Source organism: Myotis myotis, unplaced genomic scaffold (assembly GCF_014108235.1).
Source record: "Myotis myotis isolate mMyoMyo1 unplaced genomic scaffold, mMyoMyo1.p scaffold_m19_p_2, whole genome shotgun sequence".
NCBI lineage: Eukaryota > Metazoa > Chordata > Mammalia > Chiroptera > Vespertilionidae > Myotis > Myotis myotis.
The window spans coordinates 52,998,139-53,020,018 of record NW_023416324.1 but is presented as its reverse complement, the minus strand read 5'-3'; the positions used below and the strand labels follow the sequence as shown (position 1 = coordinate 53,020,018).

General features: G+C 36.8%; 1 protein-coding gene across 1 annotated transcript in view; it reads right to left on the bottom strand.

Moving 5' to 3' along the window:
* The window catches only part of LOC118676383 (serine/threonine-protein kinase TNNI3K), a 313,120-nt gene that overhangs the window by 270,961 nt on the left and 20,279 nt on the right, over positions 1-21,880 (bottom strand). The window contains exons 3-4 of the mRNA XM_036350223.1: positions 10,851-10,954; positions 10,161-10,269 (exon numbers count right to left, since the gene is read on the bottom strand). Of these exons, the coding sequence (XP_036206116.1) occupies positions 10,161-10,269; positions 10,851-10,890 (149 nt within the window). The 5' untranslated portion in view covers positions 10,891-10,954. The remainder of the gene's footprint in view (positions 1-10,160; positions 10,270-10,850; positions 10,955-21,880) is intronic.

The window sequence follows — 21,880 nt, the reverse complement described above, 5'->3', positions numbered from 1 at the left end:
ACTTTGCAAAGAAAGTAAACACTAAATAAACTGAAAATATAAGATGCTAAAGTCCACTGCTTTGTTTAAAAAATAACACCAAGTGAAAGTCTGCTATTTACATAAATAAAATTGAATGCAGGAATTATATTTGAGTTTTTATTCAACAATCATTTCTTAGCTCCTTAGCTCACTGAATCTTTAAAAAAAAGATTGATTGATTGATTGATTTACAGAGAGGGGGAGGAAGTGAGAGAGAGATTAGGAAAGGAGAGAGAGAGAAACATCAATTTGTTGTTTGACTTATTTATGCATTCATTGCTCAGTTCTTATATGTGCCCTGACCAGGGATCAAAACCAAAATCTTGGCATATTGTGAGTACACTCTAACCAACTAAAATACCTTGCCAGGCACCTCACTGAATCTTAAACTAGACTTGATCATTCTTTAGTGATTCAGTATAATACAATTCTAAAGAGCTCCTCGCTCAAAACTGAGCTGTGGCCTGTTGCTTTGTTCTGCTGTTGAATTCTATCCTCCTTGAATTCATGCAACTTCTATTAATGCCAACAAAATGAATCATCAGAGAATAAACTCTCACAATATCTGGAAGTCAAGTGCAATTTTAATAGCACAAATTTTATCTTAACTTTACTAACTGGAACATAATTTTTAAAAAGAGTTACTTTGGAACTATATTTGAATCCTAATTCTCATTTCCCACTAACTTCTAGCCGAATGTTTCTGTTTTGATACATGTAATTAAAATGTTCAAGATTTTAAAGCAATCATTCCTAAGAGAGATATTTAATTTTACTTTATTTTGCCTTTTCTAAAGCAACTGTGTATGTCAACTTCACTGCCAACTGAGCATCACTTATGTATTCTAATATCCTACACTCTATTTTTTAATTTCCCCTTACATGTTTCATCACCTACCATGCCATACTGTAACTCAACATATCCTAATGAGTTCACAGTGCTTGCTGGGGCATAAATGAAGTCCCTAATTAAAATGAAGTCACTATTATGAATACATTTCTAATTCTCTCCTTAATCATTAAAAAATTGTAGTTCTGTACCCAAAGGTTACTTTCTTTCTTGTAGCATAATGAACTCTCTTCTTAGTCTTTACCTTTTACCCAGGAAAGCAGGCAGTTTTGTGATCCAATTAAACTTCTTTCTCATGATTTTATCCTTTCAACACAATATCTGACATGACCATCAGTGGAAACTTTTAAAAATATAACATTTCAACAGTTGGCCAAAAGTTAATACATTACTGTCCAAAATACTTAGATAGGTAGACATATTTTAAAAATTAACTCATTGTCTGAAATGTAAGGAAAGACCAAGAAGGTAGAAGTTGGTAAGAATTTGTTATGGATCATCTAGTTTCCAAATTGATAATTTAGGTTTCAAATGGCTGGTTGTAAGTTCCTGTGTAGTTCTCTGTGGGTGCTGCTGTTTTTCCCCAAAAACAACAGAAATAGAAAACAATCATCAATAAGATCTTTTCCCAAGATATATCTCTAGGAAATATCCAGAAATGTGTTTGTCTGATATCTCGCAGATCAAATCTGCAAACTAACAATATGAAGCATATTCATTCATTTATTCATTCATACATACAATAAAAAATTATTGAGATATGGTGGCAGATAGAGTAAAAATAGCTAAGGATGATAACACTGGGACAATAATAATTTCTATCTCAGAGGATTGTGTGGTTTAAGTGTATTAGACCTCATAAAGCTTTTATAAATATTCGCTGCTATAATAATTATTTTTACTGAAGCATTCATATTGATTATTTTCTCTTTTTTATTGTTTTGCTTTGCATTTGAGAAGGGGAATAGGAAAAGAGAAAGAAAACATGGAGGCAGTGTGGGCTAGGAAAGAAAAATAGAGGAAAGATAAAAGAGTGAAAGTTAGAGGGAGGTAGCAAGTTAGAGAGACACAGAGAGAAAGAGACAGAGATGGAGAGTGAGCGATAGACAGCAAGAGATTGAGATCAAGCTGCTTCATAAGGTTTTTACACAATATTCCTTTAAAATTTCACTCATAACTAATTTTTAAAAAATATATATTTTATTGATATCAGAGAGGAAATGAGAGGGAGAGAGAGAGATAGAAACATCAATGATGAGAGAGAAACACTGATCTGTCACCTCCTGCACACCCCCTACTGGGGATCAAGCCTGCAACCCAGGCAAGTGCCAAGACGGGGAATTGAACTATGAACTCCTGGTTCATAGGTCGATGCTAAACCACTGAGAAATGCTGCCCAGGCCATAACTAATTTTAACTAGGAAAAGAAGAAAAGAAGTAGGAAGGTAGGCAGTCTTGGGGCAATGTGAATTAACTTTTTTTGGCCTGAGTTCTTTCTGTTGGTGCTGTTGTTTTTTGTTTGTTTGTTTAGTTTGGCATATAATCCACTCATCTGCTGATGGGCAAGTTAGCAAAATATATTAACCAAACAAGCCAAATAATACTTTCACTCTAGTTTACTTTTCAAAAGATGACATTTTTCCCTCAATATTCTATTAGCAACTTGATAGGGACTTTCACTCTTCTTAGATAAGCTCCATCTGCAATGCTTATTCATTTTATAATAGCTAAACTTCATAATTGGCTATAGTTCTGAAAAAGTAGATGTCTTATTTGGAGGATACATATCATGATCTGTAGCTGGGCCCAGAAGAACTTTTCAGGGAGAAAATAAGAAGTAAGGTACATCTCAGAAAATCTCCTTAATTTTTTTTTTTAAATTTTCTCTAAATGTTGCAATTTAGAACAGCATTTTCTGACTATTTTTGTTCATTTATTAAACCTAATCAATTTAAAGTGAGATATTGTCATTATTGGCCAAAGTATAGCTACTCAATGTCAAAATATATTAAAATGAGAAAAAATAGGGTTCTTTTTCTTTCATTTTTTTATTATTATTGTCTAAAGTTTTACATATGTCTCCTTTTTGCCCAATTCACCTCCCTCCTCAGCCATTCCCACCCCGGGCAAGCCCCCAATGCCCCAGTGTCTGTGTCCATTGGTTACGCTAATATGCATGCATGCAAGTACTTTGGTTGCACTCTAACCACCCCTGCCCCCACCTGCCATTGTCTCTGAATCTATTCTTGTTCAGCAACTTATGTTGATCATGATATCCCACATATGAGTGAGATCATGTGGTATTTATCTTTCTACAACTGGCGTATTTTGCTTAGCATAATGCTCTCCAGTTCCATCCATGCTGTTGCAAATGGTAAAAGTTCCTTCTTTTTTATAGCGGTGTAGTAGTCCATTGTGTAGATGTACCACAGTTTTTTAATCCACTCACCTGCTGATGGACACATACGTTGTTTCCAAATCTTAGCTATGGTGAATTGTGCTGCTATGAACATAGAGGTGCATATATCCTTTCTGATTGGTGTTTCTGGTTTCTTGGGATATAGTCCTAGAAGTGGGATCACTGGTTCAAATGGGATTTCCATTTTTAACTTTTTGAAGAAACTCCATACTGTCTTCCATAGTGGCTGCACCAGTCTGCATTCCCACCAGCAGTGCATGAGGGTTCCTTTTTCTCTGCATCCTCGCCAGCACTTGCTGTTTGTTGATTTGTTGATGATAGCCATTCTGACAGGTGTGAGATGGTATCTCATTGTTGTTTTGATTTGCATCTCTCGGATGATTAGTAACTTTGAGCATGTTTTAATATGTCTCTCAGCCTTCTGTATGTTCTCTTTTAAAAAATATCTATTTAGGTTCTTTGCCCATTTTTTGATTGAATTGTTTATCTTCCTTTTGGTAAGTTGTATGAGTTCTCTGTAAATTTTAGAGATTAAACCCTTACCAGAAATATCATTGGCAAATATGTTCTCCCATGCAGTGGACTTTCTTGTTGTTTCATTGATGGTTTTTTTTTTTGCTGTAAAGAAGCTTTTTATTTTGATGCTATGTAGCAGGATACAAAATCAACACCCAGAAATCTATGGCCTTTTTATACACCAATAATGAACTCAACAGAAAGCGAAATGAAAAAAACAATCCCATTTACTATTGCACCCAAAAAATTAAAATACCTAGAAATAAACTTAATTAAGGAGGTAAAAGACCAGTACTCGGAAAACTATAGGACATTGAAAAAAGAGATAGAGGAAGACATAAACAAATGGAAGAACATACCATGTTCATGGACTGGTAGAATCATCATCATTAAAATGTCCATACTACCCAAAGCAATCTACAGATTCAATAAAATCCCCATTAAAATACCAATGGCATATTTCAAAGATCTAGAATAAACTCTCCAAAAATTTATCTGGAATAAAACAAGACTCTGAGTAGCCACAGTAATCCTAAGAAAGAAGAACAAAGTTGGAGGGATCAAAATACCAGATATCAAGCTATATTACCAAGCTACGGTTCTCAAAACTGCTTGGTGCTGTCACAAAAAACAGACATATAGACCAGTAGAACAGAACAGAGAACCCAGAAATTGACTCAAGCCATTATGCTCAATTAATATTTGACCAATGAGGCAAGAGCATACAATGCAGTCAAGACAGACTTCAATACATGGTGCTGGGAAATTTGGTCAGATACATGCAAAAAAAATGAAACTAGATCACCAACTTACTATACACAAAAACAAACTCAAAATGCCTAAAAGACTTAAATATAAGATGAGAAACCATAAAAATCCTACAAGACTCCATAAGGCAGCAAAATAGCAGACATATCTTTACAGACACAGCTCCTAGGACAATGGAGACTAAGGAGAAAATAAACAAATAGGGTTCTTTTGATTATGTGAACAAGCCATGGCATTGGAAAATTATAACTTCTCTGGAGTATGGTGATAGAGATCCAAATTTTACAATATAGATTAATCAGACAAAAAGATTTATAGTGAAATTAGCAAAACATTGTTTTAAAGCATTTTACATATGCAGGAGTTGGCAAAAGTAGGTTCACAGTTCTGAATATGCAAAACAGTTTATTCTTGTATTATAATTCATTTATTAATTACTGTGTAATTTGTTATTATTAATCTACTTTTGCCCATCCCTGTATACATTTAGGATTATATGAGCTAATACATATTAAAATACCATGTAGCATGCTTAGCATATAGTAGACACTAAATTTTTAGTTTGTTTTCCTTTCAATTGCTATACAAATAGGTATCAGAAATAAATAAAAAATATAAATGAAGTTAAACAAGATAAAGAGCCTGTCTGTAGTGAACACATATACAAGTAGTTAGACCTGTAAATGGATAACAACACCATGAATTAAGTGCCATTATATTGATTAATGCAAAGATCAAAGAGAACATACAAGATGAAATAATCAGACAATGGTCCTCCACTGTACACTTCTGTCTTCCTTCTTCTGCCTTCTATTTTTCCTCATCTCTTCCCATCACCCAACCATTAGCTCAACAAATGTCAAAAGTTATGAGTGAATGCAACTTTATTGTGGAAGATGAAGGAACATGCCATTTCCATTCCTCTTCTTACTCATATCATGCTCTCTCATTCCAAAGGTGCCATAAATTGGCTTAAATAAGATAATGCTTTAGGTCTTTCTGTCTTTTTAAAGTTTAATGCTACATTGTTCTGTACTTTATTATGGGTGAAAGCTATACCAAGAGACTGTGTATTTGAGCTGACAGGAAGAAGCCCTGGTGCACTATGGTGAGAAAGGTCTCTTAATGAACGAAATGAAGATCTACCATCAATGCCATAAAGAAACTTGTCAGCAAATGAAAACAAAACAAAACAAAATCCAAGTAAAACCCCAGATGAACCTGTTTACCTCAGGGATGCTCCACCTGTTACTCTAGTGTTAAAAACCTTTTTTTTTTTTTTTTTTTTTTTTTTTGCGGGGGGTGGGTTGGGGGGGAGCATCTTTTATGGTTTTTCTGCTATCTTATTTTAGAGAAAGCCTGATGTCAGGCAGCATAACACAACTGTTCATCACAGGCGTACTCCTCATATTGTGTAAGACATGAATAAAGATGAGAAAGAGAAATATTTTAACACGTATTTGACACCTAAAATGTCCTACTCATCTAAATGTGATTTTGTACAATATTATCGTTTATCTTCCCAAATACTCTGAAGATTTTTGTATGTGAGCCAGTGAGTGAGACAATTTCTATTCTCCGTACTTCATTCTGTTCTTTCCTTGTCATCCATCATTTTATTCTAGAGGAAAGAAAATTCTGTGAAATTTGCCCTAGGCATGATTGACTTTCTTTCCTGGATGATGCTCTTGGCCTTGATGGGATCAGACAAAGCAGGGTACTCCTTTTTTCTGTTTGTTTGTTTGTTTGCACCATTAACTCTCTGGAGATCATACTAGTTGCCAGCTTTCTGTTCTCATGTTCTGCATTTCTTCACTGATATCACCTCAGGCAGAGTTCTCAGTGTAACTCGGACATCTTCCCAGAAGTCTAGCTTTCAAACTTTAGCAGAAGTATAATTTTTAGCATGCAAAAATATTACCTGGGAAGCTTGTTAAAAATTCAGGTTTCTGGAAGTCATCCCCAGAAGTCCTGATTCATTTGAGATGGAGTGGAATCATGGAATCTAAAGTTTTAGCAAGCACTGCCGGCTCCTCTACGTAGTAGGTGCTTAGCCCTTGGAGAAACATGATTCTAGGCTCTGTAATCCTCCCCTTGGCTTCATTATTATCACTTCTGGCTAATTGGATGTGTGTGTAGCTTCCTTAATGGCTTTAGCACCAGGCTACCAGTCTTCCTTTCTACAAAATGCCCTACCATTATTCTCAGAGAATTTGACATCCAGTTTGATGAGCCTTTTAATAGAGTGTCTGAAAACTTGTTAAATCGCTCCCGATCACAATTTTTAAAATTTATATTTGGAATTTTGCATAATCTTGAAGTGCTCTAACATTTTACATTTTTTACTTTTGGAAACACCCTCTTCAGATAAAAACATTTTATTCTAACTTTCTCACCTTCTAACTTTCAATAAACTATTTGTCACTCCCATTCGATAATAGTCTTCAGTCTTTCAAACTGCCCTATTTATCTAATCAATCATTGTATTAAAAACCTTCAATTACTCAATGCCTATTGTGTGTTAGGCCCTGTACTCAGCATTGAATTGACATCATTTTGCAGATAGCCTGTGAGGTTATTAACCTCATTTTAAAATATAAATAAAGCTCAGGAGATTCAGTAAAATATCTAAGGATACATAGTTTGTAAATAGAAGAAGCTAGATTTAAAACTGTTTGCATGACTGCAAAACCCTTAACCTGACTGACATAGCTCTCTTACTCAACTTACATGAAATGGTCAAGATGTTAGTTTTTCTTGCCTCTTCTTCACTTTCCATGGTAAAACATTTATTCTTGCCTATATATCTTTGCTGGAATGCTTTTTATCTGGAATGCTTTTTAAAATCAATGAATCAATCAAGACCCCAAATCTTTATTTTATATTTAAAAACCATATTGTTTTTTCTTTTACTTGGCACATAGACTGTCTTCTGTGAATTATTCATATACCAGAGGCACAGTGCACAGATTCATGCACCAGTGGGGTCCCTCAGCCTGGCCTGTGCTCTCTCGCAACCTGGGACCCCTCAGGGAAGGTCGGATTGCCGGTTTCAGCCTGATCCCCACAGGCCGAAACCGGCAGTCTGACATCTCCCAAGGGATGTAGTAGTGTCCGGAGTGGCAGGTGGCAGGGAAGGAACCTGAACCAGCGCCCTGCCACTCCCACTCATCCCAGCCCCACTGTGCCTGCTGCTGCAGCCACTTGGTAGTGCTGCCTCAGCGGGAGAGGCTCCTACCACCGCAGCTGCACTCGCCAGTGGTGAGCCCAGTGTTTGGCGCCCATCCGTCAGCTGAGCCGGGCTCCCGCTGTGGGAACACATTGACCACCAGGGGCCAGCTCCTGCATTGAGCGTCTGTCCCTGGTGGTCAGTTTGAGTCATAGTGACTGGTCAAAGGGTCGACTGATTGCTTAGGGTTTTACATATATAGATGTGTTTCCTCTCAACCAGATTTTGAAGTTCTATAATAAGAAGCAGGTGTTACAGTAAGAAAAGCTCTCTCTAACATTATGCTTAGTGAAATAAGCTAGTCAAAGACAAGTACCATATAATCTCACTCATATGTGGAATTTAATGAACAAACTGAACTACCAAGCAAAATGGAGATAGACCCATAGATAGAGAGCAGACAGACAGTTGTAGGGAGCGAGGGTGGCCATGCTAGGCAGGGTGAAGAGATTGAGCAAAAAAGAAAAAAATGAGAGCGAACTAATGGACATGGACATGTGGTGATTGGTGGTGGTGGAGGGTGATGAGTGGAGGGCACAGATGGGATAAAAGGTGATGGAAAAATAAAATTAAATCAAAAATTAAAAAAGAAATTCAGTATAAAAGAAAACCACACACACAAACAAGAAAAGCTCTCTCTATGGAGTCAAGACAAACTTGCTACAAATCACGGTTCCAGCACATGATCTGAACAAACACAACTTCTCTGTTCTTTAGTTTATCATCCACCAGAAATAATATCTTCCATGCATGGTCATGGTGAGGATTACATAATGTCTTATATTTGATGTGTCTGGAATAGCACCTTAAATATAGCTGGCACAATAAATTTTCTACTATAATCTCCCTGCCGCTGATTCTTGCCTCTCACCCCCAATACTAATCAGCAAAAAGGCGGTCACTTTTATCACATGTAGTGAAAATGTAGGAAAAGGCAGCTATAGTGGGAGCTGTCGAAATAGCTGCTTGTTGATGTGATGTGAGAGAAAAATTTACATCTCAAGCCCATTGCTCAATCCTTAAAAGGATGTTGTTGTTTTTTTAAATCAGGCTTGATGTATTTGTATAATATTTCCTTAATTAAAATAAATAAATAAGGTTTTGACTTTATAAATTGGGGGAAATCGCTTCAATTGAATCACATTTCATTATGTATATTTATCTTAGTTAATAGGAGATAGAGGGCTTATGATTAAGTTCTATATTCATATCTCTTTTCCAACAAAATAAATATGTATGTGTAAATCTATTATACCAAAGTACCAGTCACATCTTTACAGGAAATTTAAAAGTTTCCCCATAACTGAGCATGGGATACTACTTGCAAAAGTCAACTCAACCCAGGGTATCTCATCACGTGTTCAATGCTGAGTTAATCATTTTGTGCCAACTAAATAACAGGAGAATCTGCTATTTCCCAAACCATAAGTTGAACACTTATGAAGGCCTTATGAACCCCTAACACATTTCATATAAACTATATTATAACTGGATAATTTTATTTGCCAGTTATGTGAGTTTAGTATGTTTACAATATCTGAAATTTCTTTTAAAAAATATAATGTCATTCTGTCATTGCTTTATACTTGTTTTCCAAGTAAAATAGAGGGAGTTCTTTGTCATGAGTGCATTATCTGACTAACACAGCTATAAGTGAACATGACTAACTGGCATACATGGAACTGTGTCTCAGTCAGGCAGCTAACTTAAACTAACGCCCTTCCCCAGCCCCAATGCATCTAGTTTCTCAAGGCCAGATTCAATTTCTCCATAAGGATGCTTGTGTATATAAGGGTCTGACCCTCTTTTCTGAACGTTTTATGTGTTCCAAGGTTGTGGCACTATGCCAGATTATTTTTCTATTATTATCTTAGAATAAAACCCACTGAAAGCCTGAAGCCAATATAACTCATTGTTATATGATTTTTCAGGGGCAGAATAATACTCAGTTCCATTAAGAGACATCCTTTCAATGTCAAGAGACCAGAGGGTTTGTTAAAATTGGACTAGTCGCGCAAAGAAAACAATGTGGCCAATATTCTGCCACCATTGGAAAGAGACGTCTTGTTTGTTGCTGGCAAGGCTTACCAGAACGATCTAATTCCAGAGAAGACTATTTGCATCAGCAACAGTATTCAAAGGCTAGCCCTTAGGTTCCTCTCCTTTCAAACTTCAGCTATGGGAGTGTAGAAGCCATATTTTAAGAATATAATCTGCTTTTATGGTCATGAGAGGATAACTTTACATTCTAAGACTGAGAGCATGACTGGATAGGGTTTTGTTTTTAAATATATAGAGATATATCTTAAAACAAGATAAATAATGAAGTCACTTATACAAAGAAATAATAACTTTACCCAAATATGTGCCTTAATTCTGTAAATTCTTTTTCTTTGATCTGCAGGTCATCTTCTAATCTTTCTATTATAACAACATAAGATTCGCTGACCTTTTTTTTCCATTCATCTAGAAAAAAAAGGGGAAAAACTCATAGTTTACATTGTTTTGCAAAATGTAAACACAGATCATAATATAGAAGTAATTAAAACTCTTATTCTTAATTCTACATACTTAATTTAAATTACTGTGAGCTTAAAATGCAGATGTTTATATTTAAAAGGCAATCATATTGAATTGAAGTGATTAAGAACCCATTTGATATTAGATACTACATTTACATAAAATATATATTTGACTTATATCATTGGATTTAATTGCTTTTTAATTATAGCAATCTCCAGTTTCTAGAAAAGAGTTTTTTGGTTCTAAATACTAGGTACTTAAGATATAATTCTAAGATCCCTATATTCAGCAGTATTACAATTTTTTCCCTACAATATTATACCTAGGAACAAGTAATACATTTTTGTAATAAATTTGTTTTCTCTATTTCAAAAAAATTAATTTGAATTCAGATATATTCATAACACTTTTGTATATTATATCATTTTATTACCTGTATAAAAATTAACAAATATTCCAAGGAAGTATTAATTATCTACCACTATTAATGAACCATATTACATTTGAAGATATAAAATATTTACCAGTGCAAGTTTGGGTTGGTCGAGATTTATAATTTCCCATTTGTTAGCTGTTTCTTCTTTTCCCCAGTGCAGTCCCTCACATTACAAGATTCCAAGTTCAAGTGCTGTAACAGTCCAGTAGAAAAATACTTTGATAGTCTGGCTAAAAATAAGCAGACTACCAAATGGAATGTCATGCAACAGTGACAAAGAACAAAATAGTGTGTACTTTCAAGGGTAAAATCATAAAGGAAACTAATCGGCCTGTTTAAAAGTGTTGTATCAAAAATAAATAGTAAATGTTTCAATAGGATTATTTGCCTCCATCCATTGATTACCTACCCATGTATACTTTTTAAAAAATATTTTTTAAATCTTTGTTGTTGAAAGTATTACATATGTCCCCTTTTCTGTCCCATTGACCCCTTATAGCCCGCCCCTGCCCGCTACCCCAGGCCTCCACCACCCTATTGTCTGTGTCCATGGGTTATGCATATATGCATTCAAGTTCTTTGGTTGATCTCTTCCTACCCACCCACCCATCCACCTCTACCTTTCCTCTGAGATATATACTTTTATGGATCATTTCTTTAATAGGCATATCTAGAAAGTGAGTCAGTTGTATATAAAGTCCACAAAGAACTATAAAAACTACCTCAGATTTTCTTTCAGAATCATTTTCTCCTGAGCCAAACCCATGGCAGTTGGAGAAGAGTGACTGTAATATAATTTACCTCTACATATAAATAATGAAAACCCATAGAAATGATTGCAAGTTTTTCCTATATTAAAGCTACAAAATTATGTTTGTAAGAAGAAATTTTCAACATAGACCATGATTTATTTATACTAATTATTCTTCATGCTAATCTTAAGAATCATAGATAAGAATCTAAGACACTGAGTTTTACAAATAATATTTCATAAAATAATGACAAGAACAATAAGAAGAGTACAGATTGTGGATGAAAAGGGGCCACATGGTAACCTGACTAACTCAAGGAAATCCTGCCCTGTGTGGCAGCCTTGAAAACTCTAGAGACCTAAAGTAACCACAAAGGATGGTCTGAAATTAAAAACCTTTAATTAAAAGGCAGTTTATGGTGAGTAGTTAGGTCCTAGGCCAGTAACTTTCCTAACAAAGATCAACTTTACTGAGCCTATTGTCTTTTGCATCTAAGATAACATACCTGAAGAATGTCAGGGTAACTTGTAACTTCCCTTTTTTTGGACCCCTCAGGGCACAACCAAATGAGCCTGCTGGAGCCAGGACTGAGACCTCAAACTCCTTCATTGTTATTGTTATCATGTTAATTGTTGACTGTTAACTATCCTGTACCCACCTAAGTAAAATAAGTATGTGTCTATCATTTTACTTTTTATCCAATCCCAGAGGTCCCCCCTCTTTGCTTTCTCCTACCTCCCTAATCTATCACCAATGGATTTAGTGTAACCCTCTTATGTCTACTCCTTTGATTGTAATGTATAAAACAAGGTAACACATTCTCCAGAGAATTATCACAATACATTGAGATTCTGCTTCCTTCCAATTGTTGACAGTTTGGCTCAAATAAACTCACAAAAATTCTTTACAGGTTTGAATGCTTTTTACATTACAAGATAATAAGATTGAATGCCTGTTGTATGGCAGATACTCATACAATCCTATCCGGTATATATTATTCCCATATTACGGTTGAAAAAAACCAGATTTGCTAGTAGGTGGTAGAGTCTGGACTCATTTCTGATCTTTATGATTCTAAAGTCCAAGCTAGATATTATTATTGATACATATTCTATAATTTCTCTTTCATTCACTTTCCACTTCATGAAGGCATTTCTCTTTGTATAAGTATAATTCTATCAATATAAATGAACTCAGGGTACAATGCAGATAGAATGGAAAACTCTGAAAGAAAAGATATCTGATTTTTAACTACATACTTATTTTGTATAATGTAATTATACCCATAAAGTATACATTTTAATGTTTGTTGAAATTCACCTCCAGAGACTATAGTTTGAATGTAATAGGTATAGATTTTGTAGTTATGATAGTTGAACTAGAGGTCCAGTGCACAAAATTCAGGCACTGGTAGGTTCCCTAGTGGCTGGCAGTGACCAGCTGGGTACTCCCTCCCTTCCCCTGGCTGCCTGCCATTGGCCAGGGCCTCCCTCCCTTCCCCTGGCCAGCCCTGCCCCCTGGTCGAACTCCCAGAAGAACTCCTGGTTGAGGGGACAATTTGCATACTACTCTTTTATTATATAGGATGTTCAAATACTTAAATTTTTTTCGCACAACTATTTCTCAGCAAAAGTAAGTTAAGTTCCCGAGGTAGGGTTTCCATACTGATCAGATATAGCTGGGGAAATCTGACTTCACGAACATCTCCATCCTCCCCTAGATATAACTCTCCTTATCTTTCCTCATCAGTGTATGCCATGGTTGTTGATGTCTGCTATGCTTTGGGGGCCTCTGTTTACTTGGTCCATGCATTCAGTTTTCTATGTTCGAAGGGCAGACATCTTAAAGTTGCACCAGCTTTCTTTCAGGACAGAAAGTTTTTGCTTTCCTCAGGTATGCTGCCCTCAGGATTACTGAATTCAGTACCTGGCTTCTTCAGTGCTTCCTTGGTCTGAAGATCTTACTAGATGGTTTGCAATACCGAGGGCTATGTCTTGGAAAGTAATTTACAAGTACTCTCTTCTCTCAAATTTCCTTTAAAAAAATCTATGTCTCACACAGATAATAGTGCACTAGGCCTAGGAGGGGGGGTGGGATGGAGGGAATCAAAGGGGGAATAAAGGAGGATATATGTAATATTTTGAACAATAAAGATAAATTTTAAAAAATTAAATTAAAATCCATGGTTTCATATCCTGAATCCAGAGGGACAGGGATAAGAGGTAGGGCTCTAGGCCTTCTGTACAACATTTAAATTTGTGTATTTTTCCTGATTTCCTTTCTTATTTTCTCTCTCCACCATCTTGGATCTTCTACCCATGTATTGTGTGCATGTGTGTGCCACCCCTATTGATGAATAAAAGGTTAGTTCATATCATTTTGGATTGTCTTTCCAAATTTCCTGTTTTGGATATAACATAAAAATTGATCCACAAAATTTTAAGATTTTTAATTTCAAAAATCTTTTTGTTTTCCCTAAAAGGTTAGCTCTTACAAATGAAAGCTTTAGTTTTCAAAATTACTTATCTCTACTATGAGTTTAAAAATCCAATTAGCATCTCAATTGAATTTTCCCATATCAGAGGCAATAAATTTTGTTCAAAAAAATGGGAGAATAGCAGGAAATGATAATATTAATACCTAAAATATTAAACATCATTGAACTATATAACACTTTCCTAGTTCTAAAGGCACAATATGTATAAGCCCATTCTAAGAATGTGTATTAATCCTCCTAAGGGTCATTAGTGAAGTGAACCAAGAGCTGAAATAAGTAAGTGATCCAGGATAACACTCCTGCTTTCCTTTACAAAGAATGCTGAAGAGAATCCATATGGAAGCAGGAAATATTTTCCCACTACTCAGTACCTTTCTGTAAAAATTACTTCTTTCTACATTAGTTGGCCACATGCTGTAAATGGAAATCTACTTATCTCTAAGTTCTAAGACTTCCAGATATATGGAAGAAATGTTAAGTCATCTACACTAATAAAAGACAAAGATGCTAATTGACCATACCTTCACTATACCCAAGCCACGCCCACCAGCCAATCAGAGCGACTATATGCAAATTAACCCAACCAAGATGGCAGCCGGCAGCCACGGAGCTGGAGCAAGCGGTGGCTTGGTTGCCCTGGCGATGGAGGAAACCAAGCTTCCCGCCTGCCCTGGCCTGCTGTGGCCTCCACAAAAGGCAACAAAGTTTCAATTATAGAAGCTAAATAAATCCCAGATATCTGCTTCCAGCCAGCCTCTGCTGGGAGCTTGGGTGACTGGGGGCTGTGGCCAGCCTGCAAACAGCCATCAGCCCCTCACCCAGGCTGGCCAGGCACCCCAGCGGGACCCTCACCCTGATCCAGGACACCCTTCAGGGCAAAACAGCCGGCCCCCACCCATGCACCAGGCCTCTATCCTATATAATAAAGGGTAATATGCAAATTGACCCTAACAGCAGAAGGACTGGGAATGACTGGTCACTATGACACACACTGACCACCAGGAGGCAGATGCTCAACGCAGGAGCTGCTCCCTGATGGTCAGTGCACTCCCACAGGGGGAACGCCGCTCAACCAGAAAGTGGGCTCACAGTTGGCTAGCGCAGCGGTGGTGGCGGGAGCCTCTCCTGCCTCCGTAGCAGCGCTAAGGAGCAGCGAGCTGAGTGGTAAAGTGCAGGAAGCAGGTGGGCGATAAGGAGCCAGGGCTCCCATACTACTAGAAGGTGCAGACTGGGCTAAGGGACTCCCCCAGTGCAGGAATTTCGTGCCCCAGGCCTCTAGTATATTATTAAAAAAACACAAACAAACAAACAAACAAAAAACCTAATTACAAAAGTGTTCACCTTCTCAAATTTTAGTAAAGTAGAATCCATCTAGTGACACTTTGTAAATAAACATAAACCTGGGCTCCATTCTCAGAAATTCTGGGCCCAGGAATCTGAATTTTAATAGACACTCCTAGTGATTCTAATGTAGATGATATTTGGGACATACTTTGAGAGGCACTATTTTAAGGTTGATTAAAGTGAGATGTCTACTTGAATTCCATCTAAGAGAAAAGAGAACTGGAGTAAAGAGAAAAAATAATTTTTTCAGATTTTCAGAGTTCTATCCTGGGTTATCATAAGGGCAACAGATGATTTGATTGTGCATGTACAGTTTCATATTTTAAGTGATTTACAAAAATATGGATGCAACCAACATGCCTTTTCAGAGGAGAATGAATAAACAAATTGTATGTATATCCATAGAGTAGAATAATATTCAGAAATAAATAAAATGAGCTAACAAACCAAGAAAAGTCATGCAAGAACCTTAAATGAAGAATGTTAGGTAAGGCTACATATTACATAATACCAAGTATATAACGTTTTGGAAAATGCAAAACTATAGACCCAGTAAAAAGATTATTGGTTGCCAGGAGGGGAGAAGGAAGGTATGAGTAGTTTGAACACTGGAAATCTTTAGGCTAGTGAAATTATTCTGTAAGATACTGTAATGGAAGATACATGACATTATGCATTTGGAAAACCTCACAAAACTGTAAAACATGAAGACTTTAATCAATAATAATGTATCAATATTGGTTCAGCAAAACAATATAAGATGTTACTATTAGGTGAAATTGTGGCAGGGGAGGGAAGGGAGAAGGAAGGAGTATATGGCTACTATCTGTACTTTATGCTCAATTTTTCTAGAAATCTATAACTGATTTAACAAAAAAGTCTGTAATGTTTAAAAATTAAGGAAAAATTTAAAACAAGAAATAAATATGATAAAAAAATTAGTAAATCCTTAACAGGACAATTTGAGTTTTTCAAGGAATATAGCATAATTAAAAGCCTTCTCTAAAGAGGCTAACTAATAGCAACTTTTTTGTTCTTTTATACTTGCTTGGTATTTTTTCTTTTTCATTCAGAATGTCAGCATAGATTTAGTAAATAACTTATTTCTTCAACTATTCATTTTGATCAACCTTCATGTTCCACTGAATTGCCTAAATCTAACATTAATGCCTCCATATTTTCAACTGATTTATCAGACCACCTCAGCATATACATAGACATGTGCTAATACTCCTTCAATCAGCCTATTTACATTCTTTCTGAATTCTTTTATTTTGGGTTCATATGATTTATTTATCCCAGTCTACATTTGTGCATCTGCTATTTATATTTTATACTACACTCTTCATAAATATTTAAAAGGATGCTTTCAAGATGAAAAAAGATAAAAATTGACCTTGATATTTCTTCTACTTTTATGATTCCAACAGAGGAATTATAAAGACATATATCCCATGAATCTGACTGATGTACTTGGAACAATTCTTATCACATTTAGGAGCCTGAGTCATTTACACTTAAAACCTAGATCATTCTTCCATTGTAAATGAGTTCTTATTAATATGTTTCCAAGTTTTAGAGAAGTTTAGATTTTGATGGGTTGCATTTGGTTGACAAGCAATTAAGATAACCATTGCTTTAAACATGATTAGTAACTAACCAGAATTACTAATTGGTATACATTCTTCTTTTTAAAACATTAAATTATATTAAAACCAAATTACTTAAAAGGAAAACTAACCATTGGCTAAGATGTCTACTACTATTCAATTTTTAAAATTCTTTGATTTCTTTTTAAACAATATATTTGTGCATTTTAACCAGCATAATTTGAAATATTCTTATTTGTCAAAAAAGTTTCCTTTCTTTTTTTCTGAAATATCTAAATGTATATATAGTACATTGGGTGAAGCTATAAATCACCATTATGAATCTTGACACTGTTGAGGCAATATTAATCTTAAAAAATGCATAGGACTTGAGAATATAGGTATAATAATGAAAGTGTGAAAAATCAATATCACAGTAATGTAAAATAGGTATTCTCAGTATCTCTGTGAGAGTATATTAAATAAGGAATAAAACAATCTTGCTATTTTTTTTTTCCAATATACACTAGAACTACAAATGCAAAAATCTTAATGTTTGCTATGCCTTCCTTTGCTGCTGGATATGAAGTGAACTTTATTAAATAACTTAAATTAAATAGAGATGAGTTATATCTCTGTCACTGGCTAAGACTTTCTTTTTCCAAACTGATAGGACTTCTTTCAATTGTCAGTTGAGCTCTTCATTGGTTTGATTAATTCATTTATTCAGTCAATAAGCATGTATTGTACTATTATGTATCAAGCATTCCAAAAATCTTACGTGGCCCAGGAATAGACAAGTAAACAAGCAATTGCAATAAAGTGATATACATTATCGGTAATGAGATGGTGCATCTAATAAAGCCTAGATTCCAATGAGAAATAAATTATTTGAGGCATTAAAACCTTCAGAATAATCTAAACTTCATGACTTGAGTCACTTCTAATCCTCCATCCTTCCTTCTTCCCCCTAAGAGTCAGTTGCTCTGCTAAGGAAATAACATTGCATTATAATTATAGTTCAGTTAATAACTAATTGCTGCCTTTGGAAAAATAACATTTCCATGTCTGAAATGTGTCACTTATATAACAAAAACAAACAAAAAAAAAGTTGGAGGAAACAAAAATGGTTCTACTTACTTTAAGTTAGTCTTATTTTTACTTACCAATTACCCACTTGTGGCTGTTCCTCAAAGTGAAAATAAAACTGATTTGATGTAGATAGGGCAAATTATTTAAAGGTTCAAAAAGGAAACCTATATAATACGTGGTTGTTATGAGCCTGCTGAGTAATTCCATGCTACCAGTTCTTTGCTTAGTTCCTCAAAGCAGGAACAATCTCAGTAGGCAGTCTGTTCAAGCATAGCTACCATTATTTTTATTACATCTCCTCCTATCTCACAGTGGAACAATAGTGATAATGGTTATCATGCCACACACTTTTATGCCCCCCTCCTGCCATCCTGCATCATATCGGTGTCGGAAATGGCACCAGCCTTTGAAAAGTGGTCAAAGGTTCATAATCTCCCTTCTGTTCATGTGGTTCAGCTAAGTATCCCACCCATCAGAACCGACATTGACTCAATCGTATAGTTTTCTATCCATTTTATACTTTAGTTGTGGGAATAACCTGGCTTCCTTCACAGCTGAAGTTTCACCGTACATAAAATCTTGAATAACCTGAATAGAAATTAAAGGGAGTGTTATGATTTCAAGAGCAGCAAGAAAATAAAACGAATGGATAATACTCCAGTCCTACTCTAAGTTAAGCCTATATGAATGCAACACCTACATCCATGAAAGCACCTAATACAAAGATAGAATTAATGTCTTTGTCTCTTCTGATAAGCTGTAAGAAACTTAAGAGGAGAAATTGTCTTATTTATATTTGCATTCCCAAAAGCCTAGCATAATACTTGGCAGATATATGTGCAAACTTAATTGTTTTGGATTGAATTGAATTGAATTGAATTGAATTGAATTGAACTAAACTGAAACAAACCGAATTGAATTGAACCAATTGAATTGAATAGAATCAATCCCTTCAGTAAGGGAAATATTGCTAAAGTCTTGAAAAGAGGTAAAGTGAATATAGATGAAGTTGTTGCCAATTCTGCAGAGGAAACATGGGAACATTTGAAATTCCATGGAAGGATTTTTTAAAGAATTTTTAATTTCTTTATTTTCCTCATCTTCCATTTAAAAATTTATCTCTATCATATGGGTCTTTTGCATTATTTGCCATTATTTACATTAGTCATTTATAAAAAGTATGTGATGCTCTAGCAATAATTTACAAATCAGACTTTTAGGGAGCTTTTAAAAAATACAATTACTAGGACTCAATCATGATCAACTAAATCAGAATCTGCTAGAGTTAGATCTTTGAATTAGGAAAAAGCAAAACAAAACTCCAAAAGTTATTTGGAGATAGCTCTTCCATAAGTAAAAGGCGAGATCCTAGCCAGCAAAGAATTTATAACTTAACTAGTGGCCCGGTGCACAAAATTCGTGCACGGGGCGGGCGGGGGGGGGGGGGAGGGCTGTCACTCAGTCTGGTCTGCACCCTCTCCAATCTAGGACCCCTTGGGGATGTCTGATTGCCAGTTTAGGCCTGATTCCTGTGGCCTAAACCGGCAGTCAGACATTCCTCTCACAATCTGGGAATGCTGGTTCCTAACAGCTCACCTGCCTGCCATCCTGATTGCCCCTAACCACTCTGCCTGCCAGCCTTTTTGCCCCCAACTGACCCCCACTGATGACCTGCTCACCCCCAACTGCCCCCCCCCACTGGCCTGATCACCCACAACTGCCCTCCCCTCTTGGCCCATAACCACCTCTCCCTAGGCCCTGCCACCATGGCTTTGTCCAGAAGAATGTCTGGAAGGTCTCCTGGAAGGTCTCCCAGTCTAATTAGCATATTACCCTTTTATTAGTATAGATAGAGGCCTGGTGCATGGGTGGGGGCCAGTTGGTTTGCCCTGAAGGGTGTCCTGAATCAGGGTGGGGGTTCCCTTGGGAGGCAGGGCAGCCTGGGTGAGGGGCCTGTGGTGTTTTGCTGGCCAGCCATGCCCCTATTGGGGTGGGGTCCCCACTGAGGAGGGTGCTGGCCTGGGCGAGGGGCAGGGGCAGTTTGGAGGCCAGCAACGCCCCCACAGGTGAGGGTCCCCGCTGGGGGGGGGGGGGCCATAGCCAGCCTGGGTGAAGAGCTGAGGGCTGTTTTCAGGCTGGTTACGCCCCCCAGTTGGGACCCTCACCCCATGGGGGCGTGACCAGCCTGGGTAAGAGGCTGAGGCCCGTTTTCAGGCTGGGCACACCCCCAGCAGGGACCCTCACCTGGTGGTGGCATGGCCAGCCTGGGTGAGGGGCTGAGGGCCGTTTGCAGGCCCCTCCCTCGGCAGCCAGCCTGGGCGACCCAAGCCTCCTGCGCGCTCAGGTCAGCTCCATGGCCGCTGCCCACAGGCCTCTTCAGCAGCCAGCCAGAGTGGCAGGAAGGCTGGGTCGCCTCCAGTGCCAGAGAAAGCCAAGTTTCCTCCGTCGCTGGGGGCGACTCAAGCCTCCCACTGGCTACAGCTGGCTCCGTGGCCGCCGCAACCTTTGTCCCACTAATATGCATATTCCATCCTGATTGGCTGTGAGGTGTCACGGAGGTATGGTCAAATTACATATTTGTCTATTATTAGTGTAGATATGATATTGGAAAATACAAATTACCCAACAAAGTAGCTTTTGATGAGTCAAAAATATGGTGTAAAAACCACATACTATATAAGAAGAGGAAAGGGTTATATTGGGCTGGCAGAGGGATTTTTTAATATACCAGACTTGAAATAGGTCTTGCTACTTGTGAGTTTTTAAAATCTTAAAGGGAACAGAAATAACTATTTAATCTCAAGCATATGATAAACTGAGAGCTTGGACACAATTTTTAAATCATTATATCACTTCAGAGGATTCAGACAAATTATGACGATGATGTTCATTAAAAACCCTATCATTGTCTACACAGTAAAACAAATTAAACAAAACTGATGGGACCAAAGTAATTTAAACTTCATCTTGAATTTTTTTCTTGAGACTAATAATTGATGAGATTAAGTTAAGCAAAGTCATAAATGCTAAGTGACTGAAAAATTAAGTGTCTGCAATGGTAGAAATATGAACAGGAAAGAGAGTAAGAATTTCACAAGAAAAAAAAAGTCAAATCAAGAGAGCTTAGGAAAGCTGAAAAACAAACAAAAATATACATATTGGAGGAAAGAAGCATCTAGGAAGTAACAAATGCCAGTGTTCTATCATTGAAAGGAATATGAAAATTACATATGAATTCATGGTACAATATGGCAAAAACATACTGAGGAAAGTTAGTGATTTAAACAAAGGCATTATTTTATAAATAGAATCATAAAAATGTTGCTTCTAAGTCTATTGAGGTTTCAAAAGCAGTGTTTAGCCTGGCCACCTTGGCTCTCTGGTTGAGCGTCAACTTATGAACCAGGAGGTCATGATTCGATATCTGGTCAGGGCACATGCCCGGGGTTGTGGACTCGATCCCCAGGGAGGTGTGTGCAGGAATGTGACTCTCTCTCATCACTGATGTTTCTATCTCTTTCTTTCTCTCCCTTTCTCTCTGAAATCTCTCTCTCTCTCTCTCTCAATCTCTCTCTCTCTCTCTCTCTCTCTATATATATATATACACACACACACATATATATATATTTATATGTGTGTATATATATATATATATATATATATATATATATATATATATATATATATATATATATATTCTATAGAATAAAAGCATAATATGTTAACCAAATGGCCGAACAGCAGAACGACCGAACAGTGGAACGACCATCCAGACAACCATCCAGCTGACCACTGGGACCACGCTATGACACCCACTGGCGCCAGGCCAGCCAAGGTGGGTGTG